Below are 17,385 nucleotides of genomic sequence, written 5' to 3'. Positions count from 1 at the left end.
GAGGGGTTGCTGCCAAATGTTTACACTTTGAGATGTGGGAATTTCTCAAGAGTGTCCACCAAGCTGGACAGAAGCACTCTCTCCAAAACACACCAAGAAATGCAACGAAGCCAAAAAACCAATTTTTTCTCTTCAATTTCTCATCTCCCCTTGCCAAGTTTTGCATCCAACCCCAAATTTCCCTACTTCTTTTTGGCACTGGGGCATCTATTAAAAAAAAAGTCTTCAGCAGTTGCTGCTCATTCCACGTGGCATTTGGGGCTGGGGAAGGACTTACAAGTGTGGAGAAGGCGTGAGTTGGCAGGAGCTCCATGACTTTGGCCACCACTTCCAGGCTCTGGCGTAAGTACCGCTGCCACTCCGTCTGCTGCTGCAAACCAAGGGGACACTGGGGTGAGCACAGCCCTTCCCAGGGGAGCACACAGCTTTTGGGACACTGGGAAAGGAGGGAGAAAACCACCCCCCAAAGCAGCACCTTAGAGAAATGGAACTTGGAACATTCCACTCGGATTTGTTTTTATATAGGATTCATTCTGTTTTCATACAGAATTGATAAAACTGGGGGGACAGCGCAGGAGAAGGGAGGGGAAAGAGTGGCAATAACTTGATAGATGAATTAAACAATTATTTTAACACTAAAAGACTCCATGCTCAGCTACACAGGTGACTGAGAAAGAAGCTGCCTGTTACCATCACAGCCCAAACCTGCCATTAATATGACAAGGTAAAAATAGAACAAGAAATACACACAGCAACAGAATCAACAGCACCATATCCTGACTTAATTTTGTCCTTAAATCATGAACTAAAACTCTTTTCAAGTTTTATACCAAAAGCTTAAAGTCTTGCAAGTATCATTATCATCTGCCACCCTGTTTTGGAAGCATAAGAATAACTTCATCAGGACTGCTTTAGAAAATTTATATCCTTATTTGTGACATTACTATCACCATGGAAAGGCATCCAAACACCAACACGGTCTTTACAGAGGTATGACAGCTAATTATCCAGATGACACAAGTGTCAAATGAATCAAGAAAATAATTAATTTTGCTTATGAAATGGTGCTGCTGTCAAGCTCAGAAGCTGTGATGTGACCAGACCTCAACACCCCAGAATTTAAAAATCTGTCTGATCCCATTCGTGGTGAAATTCCCTCTGCTCCTTCACCTACCCCCTGACAGCTGACCTGTCCTTCCAGAGCTCTGGCCCCACCCATTTTGGCCACTTACTCCACTTCGACATTTATCAGCTTCAAGATGATTTTTAGCAATGCCAACTTAGGAGAAATAAACTTAAACACAAGTACCAACAATACACAGCTTCAACCTTTTGCTTCAGAGATATTTTAGCATTAAAATTCCCAAGTGACCAGCAAATTAATTCCAAACTAATTAAACACTTTCAATTCCAAAGGAATGACATGGACACTTAATACCTCTGACAATCAGAACATAAGGATATAAATTTTCCCCCCAGTAAGAACCAAGTTCAACCCAAAGGTTAGATCTTCAGTGTGGCTTTTTGTGAAAAGCATCTGAAGCTGTTTTACAGCTCAGACCCCCCACAGAAGGGAGGGGAGAAGCAGCTGTTTAGCCCATACTCCCAAGTTCAAGCTCTGGAAAAGCCACTCCAGGTGTCAGCAGTGCAAGCTGTGCTGCCCAGCTCTGCTCCTTACATCATCATCCAGGGTCTCGTCATCCAGCTCCTCCAGCTGTGCCTGGTTATACCTGAACTGGATCCGGTTCAACACCTCTGTCAGCAACAGAACCAAGGCATCTTCGTACCTGCAGCCACCAGAACACACACAAAGAGCTGGGTAAAACCCTTCCAGCAAAGGAAATCTAAAACACAACAGTTGCACCAAGCAGCTCCTGGCATTCAAGGTATCAGCTCATTTCAGGTCACGAGGTACCTGTAAGGAAACAGCCTTGGCAATACCCAATACTCTGCCCCTGGAAGGGAAAGGGAGGATTGTCAGCACCAGAAACAGCCCCAAAGTTCAAAACAGGAAAAGCAGGAGCAGCTTGCCAGGAACAAAACCAGGTATCCACAAACAGGAGGCACCAAGAGCCTCTTGGAGCCTGGGCACTGAATGAGGAACAGAGGAACCAGGGCAGTCGTTGCTGTCCCAGGTGGGACCCTGAGCCTGTCTGTGCTGCTCTCTCCTTCCCCACACTGAAATTCAGGCCCTTCTCCCCTGAAACAAAGCCAGCCCCTTTCCTGCTCTCATTGTAACACTGAAGGTGTGTCACTGAAATATCCCTGCACCTCTGGGAGCCAGGGAGCTGGCACAGAGCACACCACAGAAATAATGCCAAGCTGCAAACTCAGCAGAACAATCACTCCTGCTGCCACAGCACCAAACTTCAGCAATTTCCAGCAGGGTTAGTCTGATTTTTCCTTGAAAAACCTTCTCAAAACAGTTGGGGTCTCATTAAAAAATCCTGTTTTTTTCTAGGGAAAATCAGGTTGGAAAAACAGGCAAAAAAAACCAAAAAGAGTAACAGACGCAGAGCTTGACGCAAGCCAAGTGTCAGATGTGACAGTCAGCTGTGCCACCAGCCAGGACAGCTGCAAGCTCTGGGCAAGGTGGTGTAACCTTGGATTTGGCAACTTCTCCAGTGATAAAAGTGGCATTATGTACAAAATGCAGAGTTTCTGAACCACAGAACAGGAAATGTCATCGGTGCCCCTGTGATGTAACCACCCCCAGACTGCCCAGCTCAGAGTTCCCACGGCTCAGGGTGTGCAGGGACCTGGAGATGTCAGAGCTGCCACTGAGGACAGGCAGCTCTGAAAACAGCACAGCCCCAACCACTCACGAGCTTTATTGATGATTTTGTAGTCTGACAGACCTAGAGACAACTTTTTGTTACAATTTTCTCCACCAAGACCACACGTGTGTTAGACAGGCACGGGAGCAAATAATGAAGTTCCAACCCAAAAAATCTACTTCTTGAGAAATTCAAACCCCACAGTTCCCATGCTGAAAGGAGGAGCTGTCTGCTCTACAGTAGTTCCACTTTTCCTTGTGGTTATGATGCCAGGATGGCTTTTAAAAACCAACTGCAGCTTTTCATGGTGCTGAAGGGAAAGAATATTCAGTCTGCACTTTTAGAAAAACTAGATAATACACAAACCATGGTGCTTTTAAACCTCAAAAACCCAAACAACTCACCAGGATATTCAGCAGATTTTTAAAGTGGCAGCAAAGAGACTTTTCTGAAACAAAATCCACCCCTTTAGGGTCAGCATCTGCCAAGGAAGAGCTGCCAACCACTGTTGTAACTAATAAACACAGCAGTAACCAAGTGCAACTTTTGACTTCCAGTCTCATCTGTGTTTCTCAGAATTACACTCTCTATTTAAAGAGGAAATTTAAAATCCTAATTAAATAAACTTTGTTTCCTAATTCATTAATTAGTTGTATGAGCTATGTGAGCACTAAGTAAGCAACTTGGGTTGTAGTTTCCTCCTCTAATTTGTGCTAAAATGTGCTTCAGTTCTATTTTAGACTACAAAGCTTCCTTCCTCTGCCTGCAAGGTTCACACACAACATATGTAAGTGACAGTTTGTCTACCCAAACCTGCTCAGCCTGAATTCTTGTGAATCAGTGTGAAACACTGAGCTTTATGCTTTTTATACTTCATGATTTTAGAAAAACAAAGGACTCAACCACACATGAAGCTGCTGTAAACAGTAGCTTATTTCTCACAGCTCTTCCAAGTTGACCACAAAGTCTCTTTGCTGCTATAGGAAAAAAATTCTTCCCTGGGAGGGTGGGCAGGCCCTGGCACAGGGTGCCCAGAGAAGCTGTGGCTGCCCCTGGATCCCTGGCAGTGTCCAAGGCCAGGCTGGACAGGGCTTGGAGCAGCCTGGGACAGTGGGAGGTGACCCTGGACATGGCAGGGGTGAGATGAGATGAGTTTTAAGGTCCATCCACCCCAACCCATTCCATGGTTCCAGGCTGTCCCACCCCAGCCCTCACCTGTTGAGCACTGCTTCTTTGTCTGCCAGGCGACTTTTGATTTTGCTGGTCAGATAGTCCAAGAAGAGTGTCCAGATGTCCAAGCAAGAAAAGTAACCTTCATGTGTAGGCTGAAAAACACCAAAATTCCCAATGAGTACCACAAGCTATGGCAAGATGGATTTCACACACTGAAAACAGGAGGTAACATCCACTTTAATCCATGGGAAGAGCTGCTTGCTTTACTGAAACAGTTCTAGGATGTCACTGGAGAGATTCAGAGCTGCCAAAAGATGAGCAAGAGCTTTTGTACAAGGGCAGGAACCCAGGAATTATGAGGTTGGTCTCAGCATTAACCCATCTCATGGCTTGCTACACCAGCTTAGAGCATTCCAGGGCCTAAAGGAGCTCCAGGAGAGCTGGAGAGGGACTGGGGACAAGGGATGGAGGGACAGGACACAGGGAATGGCTTCCCACTGCCAGAGGGCAGGGATGGATGGGATATTGGGAAGGAATTGTTCCCTGGCAGGGTGGGCAGGCCCTGGCACAGGGTGCCCAGAGAAGCTGTGGCTGCCCCTGGATCCCTGGCAGTGTCCAAGGCCAGGCTGGACAGGGCTTGGAGCAGCCTGGGACAGTGGGAGGTGTCCCTGCCCATGGCAGGGGGTTGGAATGAAATGATCTTCAAGTTTCCTTCCAATCCAAACCATTCCATGATTCTATCTATGATAATAAAAAGCTGTTTCCTTGTCATTATTCCTGTGTTGCTGGGGCTGAGTTGCACTGACAGCTTCTACAGCAAGGTAAAACCAACCTAAAGCCACAGGGCTTGGGCTTTTTAATACAAAAACTAAAAGCTACAAGAAAGCCACAGATTGAGGACAAAGAACAGCATCCCCAAGCACAAACCAAGCAAGTCTGAGAGACATTTCCACACATTGTCCATTCCAAGGACTAGAAAAAAAAAATTAAAGCAGAAGCAAAGTGAAACATCAGATAAGTTGTTGTTGCAGGGTAACCACCTGTGACCTCTGGCTCCAGCTAAATCCAAGAGCACATGAAGCCATTTCCAAGTCCCCAGCACCAGTGGGAAGTGCCAGTAAGATCCAGTTAAATGCTCTTTTTTTTGGGTTGACTGGGGCAAACAAGAACAACAGAACAGATTGGGAAAAACGAGGATGTGGAGCTGTACCTGATGAAAAGTGTATTTGAACAACAGGGCCAGGAATTCAACCACGGGGAACTGGGAGTAGGACTCGATCCTTCGTAGGTGGACACTCACAAAGAGACGGAGGAAATCTGTGAATTTCTCAATGTAGCTACAAGGGAAAGGAGAAAACACTGAGAAAAAACAGGAAAAGTGCCCCAAGGCAAAGCAATTTCAGTGAAATAGTGATAAAAGCCACTCTAAATCTTCTCATTCAAAGCAAAGTTACAATTAACCATCAGTAGAATAATTAAAATATAAAGCCCTGCAATGATTACCTACAGGATGGGCAACCCTTCACTCCATTAACACCTGAAACAGCAGAAAAGACAATCTAGTCAAAAGCAACTTCAATATTCAGACAAATATCGAGTTCAACCAGGCCTGCAAATAAACACAACCCCCTCCACCCTGGAGAAATAATTTGATAGCAAAGGTCACTGTACTGATGGAGACAGGATTAGTGAAATGAACTGTGCCCCCGAGGAATTCAGCTGGAAGCAAGAAGTGAACTCAGGAATCAGCAACAGAGGGGTTACACTTACAGGAGGGGGTGGGAGAGCCAGGGAGCTGAGAGCTGGAAAGGAAAATTCCTCCTGCAGTGGAGATCAGCTCCATTCTGAGCTGAGCCCAGGGACTGACTGGGAAATGAAAGAGAAATTTTCCTACAAAGCATGGGGCTCCTCAGGGAATGTACAAAGTGTAGTTCCCAAAAGGAGCCTGCCACCAAATCTTCAGGGACTGCAGCCACAGCACGACCTTGGTGCAGCAGGGACAGTTCTTGAGGGGAAAATGGCAAAAAAACCCCCAGTGGGGTGAGATTTACTGGGGAACACAAGCACAGCACGAGCTTCTGCAGGGTTAAAAACCATCTCCAGCTCCATCTGTGCAGCAAGAGTTAAACACTCCATCAGCCACAGGAGGGGTGGCAGCACCACACACACATCACACACAGGCAATTCCAGCCTTCCCCCACGCCCAGAGCTCTGAAATGCACCAAACCACTGAAAGTTTGTATTTTGAATAAAAAGTTGGGCTCAGCAGAGTTTCAGACAAGCATGAGCAGCCTGGTTTTACTGTACTGCCTGCCCTGCACTGCTACAAACTCTGGGGATTTGTGGGGGTTTTTTTGGGAATCCCCACTCTTTCTAACAAGAACTCCCTCACGACCAGCAGCACTGCCAGCTGTCAGAGCTGCAGCACTGGGGGCTGTTGTGAGCCTTCAAAACCACACACTGCTTTGAACATGCAAAAAAGATGAAGTTCCTTCTTTATTTGGCACTGCCTACTTGACAGGAGATCACTGAGCACACCTGAGCACAGATCAAACACTTCAAAATCAAAGCCAGGTGAAAAAAATTTTAAAAATAAGTCCAGATTCAAACACCTCCATCCTTTTAATTTTTATTTTCTAAATAGGCTTTGACCTGAGACCAGTGAAATTCTTCCTTGGCCCCCAGCCCCCTTCTCCAACTACTGAGCCACTGCCTGGACCCTCACCATCCTTCCCATATTTTGGGATCTTCAAAGCCAGACACAAAAGAAGCAAAAGGCAATTTGAAATTACTCTTTCTTGGACTAGTCTGGCAGTTTCAAAATGTTCAGACTGATTTTTAACAGAACAAAAATAACCAGCAGCACAAGAGGAAGGCAAGGAAGGACTTCAGGGCCTGCAGGTTCTGAGCACACCCAGCTACTGAAGGGGATTCCTTCAGTGCCCCTTTCCTTCAGGAAAGCCAGGATGACACTTCCATGCACTAAGTCCTTTAGTTTTGGACACAAAAAGTACAGCTGTGCCCTTAAGTGACAAAAGGAAAATCCTCATGGCCTTTTCCACAGAGAAGACAAGGAGAAAAGAAAGCTCCACTCCCCCAGAAGCCAGCTGGACTTCTCCAGTCTCCAGGAGATCTTGGTTCCATCCCTATTTCAGACCTTAGTAATGAAGAAAGGGGGGGTCTCCCAACTCCAGACACCAACAGTCCCTGTGGATAACAGGTCTGAGGAGTGTCATGGAATGGCAACTCCACCTCTGCCCAGGCCAGCACAGCTCCAGAGCCTCCACTGAAGGCTGGTCCCAAAGGCTGCTTGATTTTGTCCATAAAAGAAAGAACAGTTCAATAAGGGATTGGGATTGTGGGTTTCCAGGAGAGCTTTTCTGAAATCCAGAGGGGAACTCCTGGCTCTCTGTGCCTTGTAGGCAAAGGTGGCACATTCTCACACATCTCATTTCTAGAGTAACACAAGTCAGAGCTAGCAAAAAATAAGCAGTAGAATTCCCTGTGAGTCTGGATTTACCACCCCAAAGCTACACCTTTATCAAAGGATATAGAAAAGGAGAATTCTGCATCAGAATTCTACAAATGGACCCACAGCTTTTTTGCTACGTGTTTTTTTCTCCTGAGTGGAAATTGATTTCCACCCTTGTGTACCCATAGTAAATACTCAGCACTTTCACACAGTTACAACCTCTCTGCCACTGTCAGCAGCCCTGTGACATGAGGCAGCACCAAGTCACCACCCTGCCAACACCCAGGCTTAGCCACTCAACAAAACACCAAGAGGAGTCTCACTTTGTCCCCTGCAAGTAGGAATATCTGACATAAGAGGGTGGAGCTGTCCTAGGGAACAAAAGGTGGCACTAACACCCTGGAAAATGAGAATACACAGCTTCCCAAGGTGCTGCTGCTTCCCTGCTGCCTTCAGCCAAGCTTATGGAGAGCCTTGGAAGTGGAGCCATTCACCACTGAAGAGAGCTCCCCAAGCTATGCTGGGTACTGTTTAAAAATAAATTTAAAAAAAAAAAAATAAAAAAATCAGAAATGGCCATGGCTCAATGAAGGGTAGGAAGCCGTTTTCTCTGTTTCAGTTGTTTTCTGCTATTTTCTCCCAAGTCATGACTCACAGGTTGTGTCCCCACTCTCGGATACTGACCAGAGGGGACACTGCAGTGCCTTCTGTGACAATAGGTTCAGCTCTGGTGCCACCTCAGACCTGCAGTCAAACAGCAACAAACAGGGACAGGGGAGGGAAGGGACAGCGAGGAGCACAAACCTGGGCCAGCACCGAGCCCTTACCTGGGCACACCCACCTCTGTGCCTGGCTGCCCTCCTCAGTACTCTGAAATAAAAAGGCCACCAGACACACCATGCACGACCCCAAAACAAACCCAGATCCCTTCAGAGGAAGCCTGAAGGATTCCCCACCTCTCATCCAGCTCCTCGAGCCGGCTCTTGACCGTGTGCGCGTTGTTCTCCTTGGTGATCTTCTGCAGGAGGTAGAAAGTCTGCTGGAACATGCGGAGCAGGTACTCCTCGAACTCCATGGGCACACAGTTCTTGGACATGAGTTCGTTGATGCAGGCCATGGCCAGCACCCCCAGGCGGCCCCGCTCCTGGCCCAGCAGTGCCGTGTGGCTGCTGCCGTTCACCGATGACATCTTGCGGGCGCGGGTGTCGCAGCCGAAGCGCGCGAAGTGGAAGATGGTGGTGAGCAGGGACGGGGTGATGCTGGTGGACAGGGGGATCCAGCTGAACAGGTGTGCCAGGCACTCCAGAGCCAGGGAGCAGATGTATTCACTGTCTGTGTCCAGGATGGGGATGGGCTGGTTCAGCAGCTTGGCTGCGCTGGGGCTCTGCAGGAGGCTACTCAAGAGGTCACCTGGGGGAGAGAGGGGGGTCAGGCGGTGTGACAGCGGTGTGACAGCGGTGTGACAGCGGTGTGACAGCGGTGTGACAGCGGTGTGACAGCGAGGGGAGTTTGCACCATTAATCAGTGCTTTGTCTCCTCTGCCTTCACTCAGAGCCAGCATTAACAAATACACAAAGGAAATGGATTTTCTCGTGTTCGGGCTTGGTTGTTTGTTAAATCTTATCTTCAGCAGCACTTCTAGCTACCAGCCAGAAGTGAGCAAAATGGAGATGAATCCAGCTGCTACAAGGTGTCTTAAAGCTAAACAGCCCAATAGAGAATTAACACCTCTATTATTTATCCTTTTAACCCAATAACTAAGTTCCCATGACCCTCACTGTGACACTGACTGACCAACCAGAAACTACTGCCTGAAACCCATGAAGAAGGAAGATGAACATTGAAAGAGACACCACCCAAAAACCCTCCATCTTGTCCCATACCTATTACCATACTATAAAAACCTCAAATTTAAAACCCTTTACCATGTGAAATCACACACTTCTATTTAACTACACACCTGTGATTTTAAATTCACCACTCATATTTAGAAGCCTTCTCCAAGGCCTCAGGTCAAAAGCAGTGTTCTCCAGGGGGTCAGTGCCAGAAAGCACAGAAAGCTCAAAAGCCCAAGGTTCGTGGGATCCAACAAGGCAGGGCATGAACCCCCAGCTGCCCAGCCCAGCTGGACTCTGACCATCCTTGTGGATCCCTTCCAACTCAGAACATCCTGTGATTCAGCAGGTTATTTGTGTGAGAGGAACTGGTGATTTCTGTACTCAGGAATTAGCCTCACACAACCCTTCTGGCCTGACCAGGCAGGGTTCTCCTGGTATTTCAGAAAATACAATAGCATGGGGTGTATTTTAGGAATTTATTATAAAATTCATCCCCCCACAAGACTGAGCATCCTTGATGTAATCTTGGCACATCCCTGTTATGCTGAAGGTGGCAGTCTTCTGCTGGCCTGTGACACTTCTGATGATGCTCCCAGTCACACCAAAGAGCTCACTCAGGGCAGCACCACTTCCCAGGGAGAAATGCCATGGCAGGCACAGATCACATCCCCCAGGCTCCCAACCACACAACAAAGGCTTCCCAAGAAAGGTGGAGTCTAAAAAATCTGACACAGCCTCAGGATTTATCTTCCATGACCTTCTCCAGCCTCCAACCAAAGCAATATAAAGTTAATATTTGCAATATCTCGTGACAGAGTTCCACAGCTTCCCCATGAAGCTGCTTTGTTTGGGGTATGCCAGCTCCTGGTTTCACTTTCTACCCAAACAGGGAACGGAAATAAACCCTGCTTTCACTTTCTTTATGTCAGGCTTCTAACACAGCTCCTGCTCACTTTCTTTGACAGAAAGGTTTTACTTCAGTTGTTACTTACAGGGAAGCCATTCACATCCCTCCATCACCTTTAGTGCCCTTCTACAAAGCTTTCATTGCTCCTCTGCACCCACTGACAGTGAGAGAGCAGAACTGCAGCCACCACTCAAGGTGCAGGTGAGCCTTGGCTCCCCAGAGCAGCACAGCAGGGAATTATTGCTGACTGCTGCTGCTGTGAATTCCAATGATGTGGAGAAGCTCTAAAGTTAATCCTGCCTAGTCCAGGGTGAACGCACAGCAAGAGGGGACCACATGCACTCACCTTTCATCTCCCACCCCTAACCAAGCCACCAACAACCCGGGGACTCCCTTAACCCTGATGGTCTTTGCTTCCTCAAAAGCTTCTGGAACCCAAGGGCCAGCCCCAGCCAGGCTGCCTTTCCCACAGATGCTGCCCACAATCCCCAGGCTTCCACCTGCTGCAAAACCATTCACCTTCCCCAGGTTGTGCAATGCACTTCTCTTCATCTTTAATAACCTCTTCACCTTTAAAAATCTGGCACTTGCTGTGCTACAGAATCTGAAGTTCTTGGAGAATCTGAGTGATTTTTTTATGGAAGTGTAACATCCTGACACACCAGCAGTGCCAAAATAACAGCTATGATTTACTGAGCTACTTCCAATGTACACAAGAGCCTGAGTGATGAACACATCCCTCCTAAGGCTTCATTTTTTACCAAGATTGATGTCTTACATCACTAAATTCATAATTCCCTGCCAAGTCTTATCATTGCTTCTTTCTCCTGCACTCTAGAAACTGAAGGCATCACGTGGCTATGGCTGAGCAAGACAATCCTGCCCTTCATTCTTAGCACTGAACCCCCTGAGGGGACATTCACACCTGGACAGCTCAGACTGTGCTTTAACAGACCCCCTGAAGCTCAACAAGGTCAAGTGCACCGGGGCAATCCCAAGCACCAGTCCAGGCTGGGCAGGGAATAGACTGAGAGCAGCTCTGAGGGAAGATTTGGGGTGTTGGGGGTGACAGCTGGACATGGCCTGGCTGTGAGCACCCAGAACCCCCCCTGTGCTGGGCTGAGCCCCAGGGTGGGCAGCAGGAGGGGGGGATTCTGCCCCTCTGCCCCCTCAGGTGAGACCTCACCTGCAGAGCTGCCCCAGCCCTGGGGCCCAGCACGGGAAGGACGTGGAGCTGCTGGAGAGAGTCTGGAGGAGCCCATGGAGATGCTCCAAGGGCTGGAGCCCCTCTGGAGCCAGGCTGGGAGAGCTGGGGGTGCTCACCTGGAGAAGAGAAGGCTCCAGGGACACCTCAGAGCCCCTTCCAGGGCCTAAAGGGACTCCAGGAGAGCTGCAGAGGGACTGGGGACAAGGGATGGAGGGACAGGACACAGGGAATGGCTTCCACTGGCAGAGGGCAGGGCTGGATGGGATATTGGGCAGGAATTGTTCCCTGGGAGGGTGGGCAGGCCCTGGCACAGGGTGCCCAGAGAAGCTGTGGCTGCCCCTGGATCCCTGGCAGTGCCCAAGGCCAGGCTGGACAGGGCTTGGAGCAGCCTGGGACAGTGGAAGGTGTCCCTGCCCGTGGCAGGGGGGTTGGAACTGGATGGGCTTTAAGATCCCTTCCAACCCCAACTATTGTTATTCTTTTAAACATTCAGTTCAGCCAACTCCACAAAAATCAATGAGAATTAAAGATTCTCATCTTTTAATCCATCCACACCAGAAACTCTCAATTACATTCCTGTAACTCACAGCAGTTTGTTCAAGTGCTCTGCACGCAGTTCAATCACTGAAGCTCTGAGGTTCAGGGATTTTCAGTGTCTTTGCAAACAGGTGACAAATTTCCAGCATCAGCTGCATTCATGGCAAAGGAGAAAACTCCCAGTGACTGGCTCTGCAGCAGGAGAGCAGCCACTAATAATTCTACCACTCATTTGTTTGCCATAGGTGAGTGAATATTCCTAGGAAGGGATTCATCAGGAAATGTGCTATAAATCGTGCAAAGACAACATTTGGAGACTGACACTGTTGCTGAGTAAATCCTACACCACGGCAATAACTCTAATGTTGTCCAGCCTGGGACATTATCAGAGTTCCTTTGCTTTAGTGATATGAGAAATTAGTTTAATGTTGTCTTCAAGTACTATTTAAAATCTATGCAAGACTTGCAAGTAACCATTTCACTCCACTTCCCTGTGCAAATGAAAAATAGGAAGCAGAGGTTTTCCAAGTTTCTAAAGAGATTTGGGCTCTGATGGAGGATATTAAACATTTATGGAGACTCAGGAGCTTGTTTTGCCTCTTGGAACACCTTTAATCTCACCTGAATGCAAAGAGTAAAGGGTGGTGGCCTCACTTAAGCAATGAAAACATTCAAGTACATCTCCAGTACACAGGAACTGAATCTCAGGGAACACAAAATGAGCAAGCAGTGGATCAGAGGAAAGCACCTGGTGCTCCATTTGGAAGTGGTGGAATTACCATGTCTGGAAATGTCCAAAAGCCACGTGGATGTGGCACTTGGGGACATGGTTTAGTGTGCCTCTGGCAGTGCTGGTTAATGGCTGCACTCAATCTCAAAGTCTTTTCCAACCTTAGTGATTCTGTGACTTCAAGAAGTGGAAGCACAGCTGGTTTTAACATGGAGACAGTAAAGACACAGCATAGAAAAATAAAACTGAGAGAGTTTCACACAAACAAGTTTGCACAGGCAAAATGAAACTTCTAAAGGCACTGCTGGTGTGGTCCTGGTTCTTAGCAATTATCTTGAAAAAACACTGTGTGAAGTTTGTTTGTTTTCCCTGAAAGGGGAGAAAGGAAAAGCCCAGCACAGAATTGCAGCTGACTTCCAGTTTGGGAAATATGATCCCAAGTCACGAGGTGAGCACACAGGTGGACGAAAGCTGCCTCAGCACAAGCCCCAGGGGACTGAGGACACCCAAGAGGCTTCCACGACAGCCAGCCCAGAATTTGTTCCACCAGTGCCCTCCCCCAGCACCATCCTTGACAATTGACACCAGAAGCTTTGATCTTTTCTGTAAATATTTCCTGTCCAAACTCTTCCCAGCTACAGCAAAATCCACTCTCCCCCTGCCAACCCAAAGGAATATTTCTTCCCATTAAACTCTGTGGTTTGTATATAAATACAGAAGTATCTTAAGCTCTTCTATGACAGGAAAGGAGCACTTGGAAGTGCTGCTCAAACTTCAATGTGAAAGGTTTAGCACTAAGCAAAACACTGCCAACAGCTTATCAGAGGCAGCAGTCTGGAGCTGCCTGGTGCAATCTGGCCACAAGGAAATGATCTGCAGCTCTCAGGGAACTGTTCAAGGTCCCAGGGACAAGGAAATGTGTGCCAAGGACAAGGACAGAAAACTGTTCTCCATTTCAGAGGCAGCTAAGAAAGAGATGTAAATGGGTTAACATCAGCCAAGCACTCACACAGAAGTCTAGCAGGAATAGATAGAAAACAAACTTTCATAATCACAGAACAGTTTGGGTTGGAAGGGACCTTAGAGCTCATCCAGTTCCACCCCTGCCATGGGCAGGGACACCTTCCACTATTCCAGGTGGCTCCAAGCCCTCTCCAGCCTGGCCTTGGACACTTCCAGGGATCCAGGAGCAGCCACAGCTGCTCTGGGCACCCTGTTCCATTTCACAGAGACTTGGCTACCTTTATTTTCTTTTTCCCAGCTAGGATTCAGTTTTGCTCCACTGGCTTTGATGTGCCAACAGCTGAATTCAGGAGACAATGCCAACCCCATGCAAGGCCACAGGCTTGGGGAAGAGGGGTTGAAAAGTTGCTCAGAGGAAACGTGTGCCCAGGTGGGCAAGAGGGCAATGGCACCTGGCCTGGAGCAGCACTGGGGTGACAGCAGGACCAGGACAGGGACTGTCCCCTGTGCTGTCACTGCTGAGGCACCTCCAGTCCTGTGTCCAGTTCTGAGCTACTCACAACACTGAGGGGCTGGAGCGTGTCCAGGGAAGGGACCAGAGCTGGGGAAGGGGCTGGAGCACCAGGACAGGCTGAGGGAGCTGGGAAAGGGGCTCAGTCTGGAGAAAAGGAGGCTCAGGGGGAACCTTCTGGCTCTGCACAACTCCCTGACAGGAGGGGACAGCCGGGGGGTCGGACTCTGCTCCAGGGAACAGGGACAGGAAATGGCCTCGAGCTGTGCCAGGAGAGGTTTAGGTTGGGTATTTGGAAAAAATTTTCATACAAGGGTGGTCAGGCCCTGGCACAGCTGCCCAGGGCATGGTGGGGTCACCATCCCTGAGAGGATTTCAAAGCCTTGCATATGTGGCAGCTGGGGACACGGGTTAGTGGTGGCCTTGGCAGTGTTGGAATAACAGCTGGACTTGATGACTTCAGTGAGATCTTCCAACCTTAACAATGCCATGATTTTAATTCACTGTCATTAGAGGATTTTGCACTGAAACTTCAGGGAGGTTTCTGCCATCTGAGGACAACAAGGAGCTCTATGGCTACAATTTAATGACATTTGCAGTGGGGTGTCCCCACATTGGAATTTGTTTCTTCATGTAGGGTTTTTCTTTCCAATCAGGAATTTGTTGGCCTGTGAAAAGCTCTGGGAAAGGGCTATTAGGAGAGGTTAAGACAGTAAAGGAAGGAATCTGTGTTTGATACTGCAGGTTTAAGCACATGGAAATCCATCTTGTAGCTTTTCCTTACCACTTTCTCCTGAGGTCGGGGACGGTGGTGGAGTGGCAGCAGTAGCACTGTGCTTATCCCAGATGCTCTCCAAAATACCTGGCCAAAGAGAGACCTTTCAGAAGTGCCTTCTCAAAGCCACACTGATCCAACAAACACAGCACAGACTGCAGGAGAACTTTGGCAGAACAGACCTCGAGTGCTCTGAGAGGGGCAGAAACACTCCATAATGGCTTTGGTCACTAAGAGAAGACAATTTCCACCCCTCTTCATGGAGGCAGCTCAGCAGCTGCTCTGCTCCACCAGTCGGTTCATATTAACTTAACCCAAATGCTGCAGGGCAGAGCTGAGTGCTCCCACCCCATTATCCCCATTTTGCTCCACTGAGTGCCAGGAGTGGCAGCCCAGCAGCAGCTGTGGCTGGTGAGGGGACACAGCGCTGGCAGTGACACAAGGGTGGCACAGTGTGACTCGTACCTGTGAGGAGCCCCAGCACGGTCTGCACCTGGTCCAGCAGCAGCTTGCGCAGCTCCTCCTTGCGCGCCACGCTCAGGTCCTCGCGGGGACACGCCAGCTCCTCCGACGTGGTCTTCAGCATGATGAGCCCCAGGGGAGTGGTCACAGGAGACTGGATCAGCTGAGGGGGACAGGAGAGCAGAGTGATGACAACATTCACTGACACACAGGGATTAGCAACACCACTCACAGTTTACAACAACCTCCCCGCCGAGGAGTTCCCACAAATAGGTTCCGTTTCCCCAGACGTGAATCTCTGGTGTCGCAACAGCTCGGGCCCCATGGGAATCCTCGGGGTTTCATAATGTCCTTGCACGGTCACAGGAACAGCCTGTCCCTTCTGTTTGCTGCATCCTCTGCCCTCAGCCCTGCCCAGGACCACCTCAGCACCTCAGCCCAGCAGCTTCCCCAAAAATCCCACATGGCCCAAAGGCTGCAGCCAGGAGCCACCAGGCCATAGCTGAGGGATGTGACCTCCCCTTGCACCTGTACTGGATCTCACACTGGAAATTGCATTTCCCCCAAAAAGAGGAACTTCTGCCCCATGCTGGAACAGGACTGGACAAAAAGCTGACTTGTGCCTTCACCAGCCACTGGGATATTGAAGACTTCTTCGAGTGGGACAAAGTTTTGTTTCCAGCTGAAGGACAGCACTGCTCTTCCCTGCTGCCCAGACACATCCAAAGTGATTTATGCTCTGCCCCCTCTGGGAGAAAAATGTCCAAAGCCAATCCCAGTTGCTACAAGTAATCCTTGAAGCCATAATTCTGTAATGCAGGCTGACTTTGCTACTGATCCCCTGACCCTCCAAAGGAGAGCCGGGCTGAGTTAACACTGCTAAAAACACAGAGTTTGCTGAAATATTTTGGGAGAAAATAGCCCATCCAAAAGCTCTTATCTTTGCTTCTGTAAAGGAAGTCCCAGACACAGGAGCAGATGGCAAAGAGCTCAATGAAACACCCAACTTGCTGGTAAATTGTGAAGGGACTGAAAAATCATCTCTCAGGGTATTTTCTGACAAACCCAGGGAGTTTTAACAATACCAGCCACTGGTACCTCAGTCAGGCTAAACAAATTTTATACCTCTAAGGAAGCAGTACTTTATGTAGAGTTACTGGCTTTGCATAATGACAATATAATATCCCAATTTACCTTTCTTCTCCACCCCTCCAGTGGTTCAGTAAAAGGTTTAGAGACTACTCATACTACTGGGATACAATTTAATGCTGAAGAACAAAGAACATGCTGCAAATGATCTCAGAAAAAAGTCCTGAGACAGAGCTCATCTGCAATTCTAACAGCAAATCATTCTGCTCCTGTGCTTCTCTTCCTTCTGTTGAGGCCCTGGAATTCAGCATTACTGTTTTTCTTCCACTTTCTCTGAACATTTTAGGAATGTGTCTGCCACATAAATTAATTTATGGAAACGTTTTCTTCCACTGCTGAGCTCACAAGGAGAGGCTTAAGAGAAAATAGATTCCTCAAGTGAGCTCTGCAATCCCTTAAGATAACCCCAGAGTGCAAGAAAGGCCAGAAGAGCTCAGGCTGCCTTTCAGCTCAGATCCAGGTGAAATGAGAGGCAAAACTCCACATGAGTTATTTCCAAATATTTCTTATCAAATTGATAACTGAGGCAAAACCTGCAGCATGTCCCACTCCAGAACAGTCAGAAAAGTGATTACACCAGCCAAGTGATGAGCTCTGAAGCCAAGATAGGATTTTTTTAAATTTTGCAATTAATACTAGATCCATTTGCCTTAACAAATAAACTCCTGCCACTCGGGGACTTGGATTTAAATAACTGCCTTGTGGCTTGGCCGTGGGCTTTGCTGCATTCAAATCATGTAATTATGTCAGCAGAAAAAGCCTGTGCAGCACTTCAGTTTACACTCAGCCTCTTTAAGCCAATTAGGAACAATTTAAAGGGAACTGGAGACAAAATACTCCAACAAAAAGAGGTTTGCACCAGCTCAGGATTCCCTCTAAGGATG

The 17,385-nt window shown here is 48.1% G+C and overlaps 1 protein-coding gene across 2 annotated transcripts in view; it reads right to left on the bottom strand.

Annotated features, from left to right (window-relative positions):
• XPO6 (exportin 6) overlaps positions 1–17,385 on the bottom strand; it is a 57,304-nt gene that overhangs the window by 19,039 nt on the left and 20,880 nt on the right. Inside the window, exons 5-11 of one of the 2 annotated variants that reach the window (XM_088174607.1) lie at positions 15,356–15,515; positions 14,900–14,977; positions 8,379–8,832; positions 5,161–5,287; positions 3,993–4,102; positions 1,679–1,787; positions 278–367 (exon numbers count right to left, since the gene is read on the bottom strand). In XM_088174607.1, the coding sequence (XP_088030733.1) occupies positions 278–367; positions 1,679–1,787; positions 3,993–4,102; positions 5,161–5,287; positions 8,379–8,832; positions 14,900–14,977; positions 15,356–15,515 (1,128 nt within the window). Of the gene's footprint in view, positions 1–277; positions 371–1,678; positions 1,788–3,992; positions 4,103–5,160; positions 5,288–8,378; positions 8,833–14,899; positions 14,978–15,355; positions 15,516–17,385 lie in introns of both variants that reach the window. The other variant, XM_088174606.1, reaches the window with a different exon arrangement.

This window comes from Sturnus vulgaris, chromosome 16, assembly GCF_052056855.1.
Source record: "Sturnus vulgaris isolate bStuVul1 chromosome 16, bStuVul1.hap1, whole genome shotgun sequence".
NCBI classification, from domain to species: Eukaryota; Metazoa; Chordata; class Aves; order Passeriformes; family Sturnidae; genus Sturnus; species Sturnus vulgaris.
This window is presented reverse-complemented; position numbering and strand designations above follow the sequence as displayed.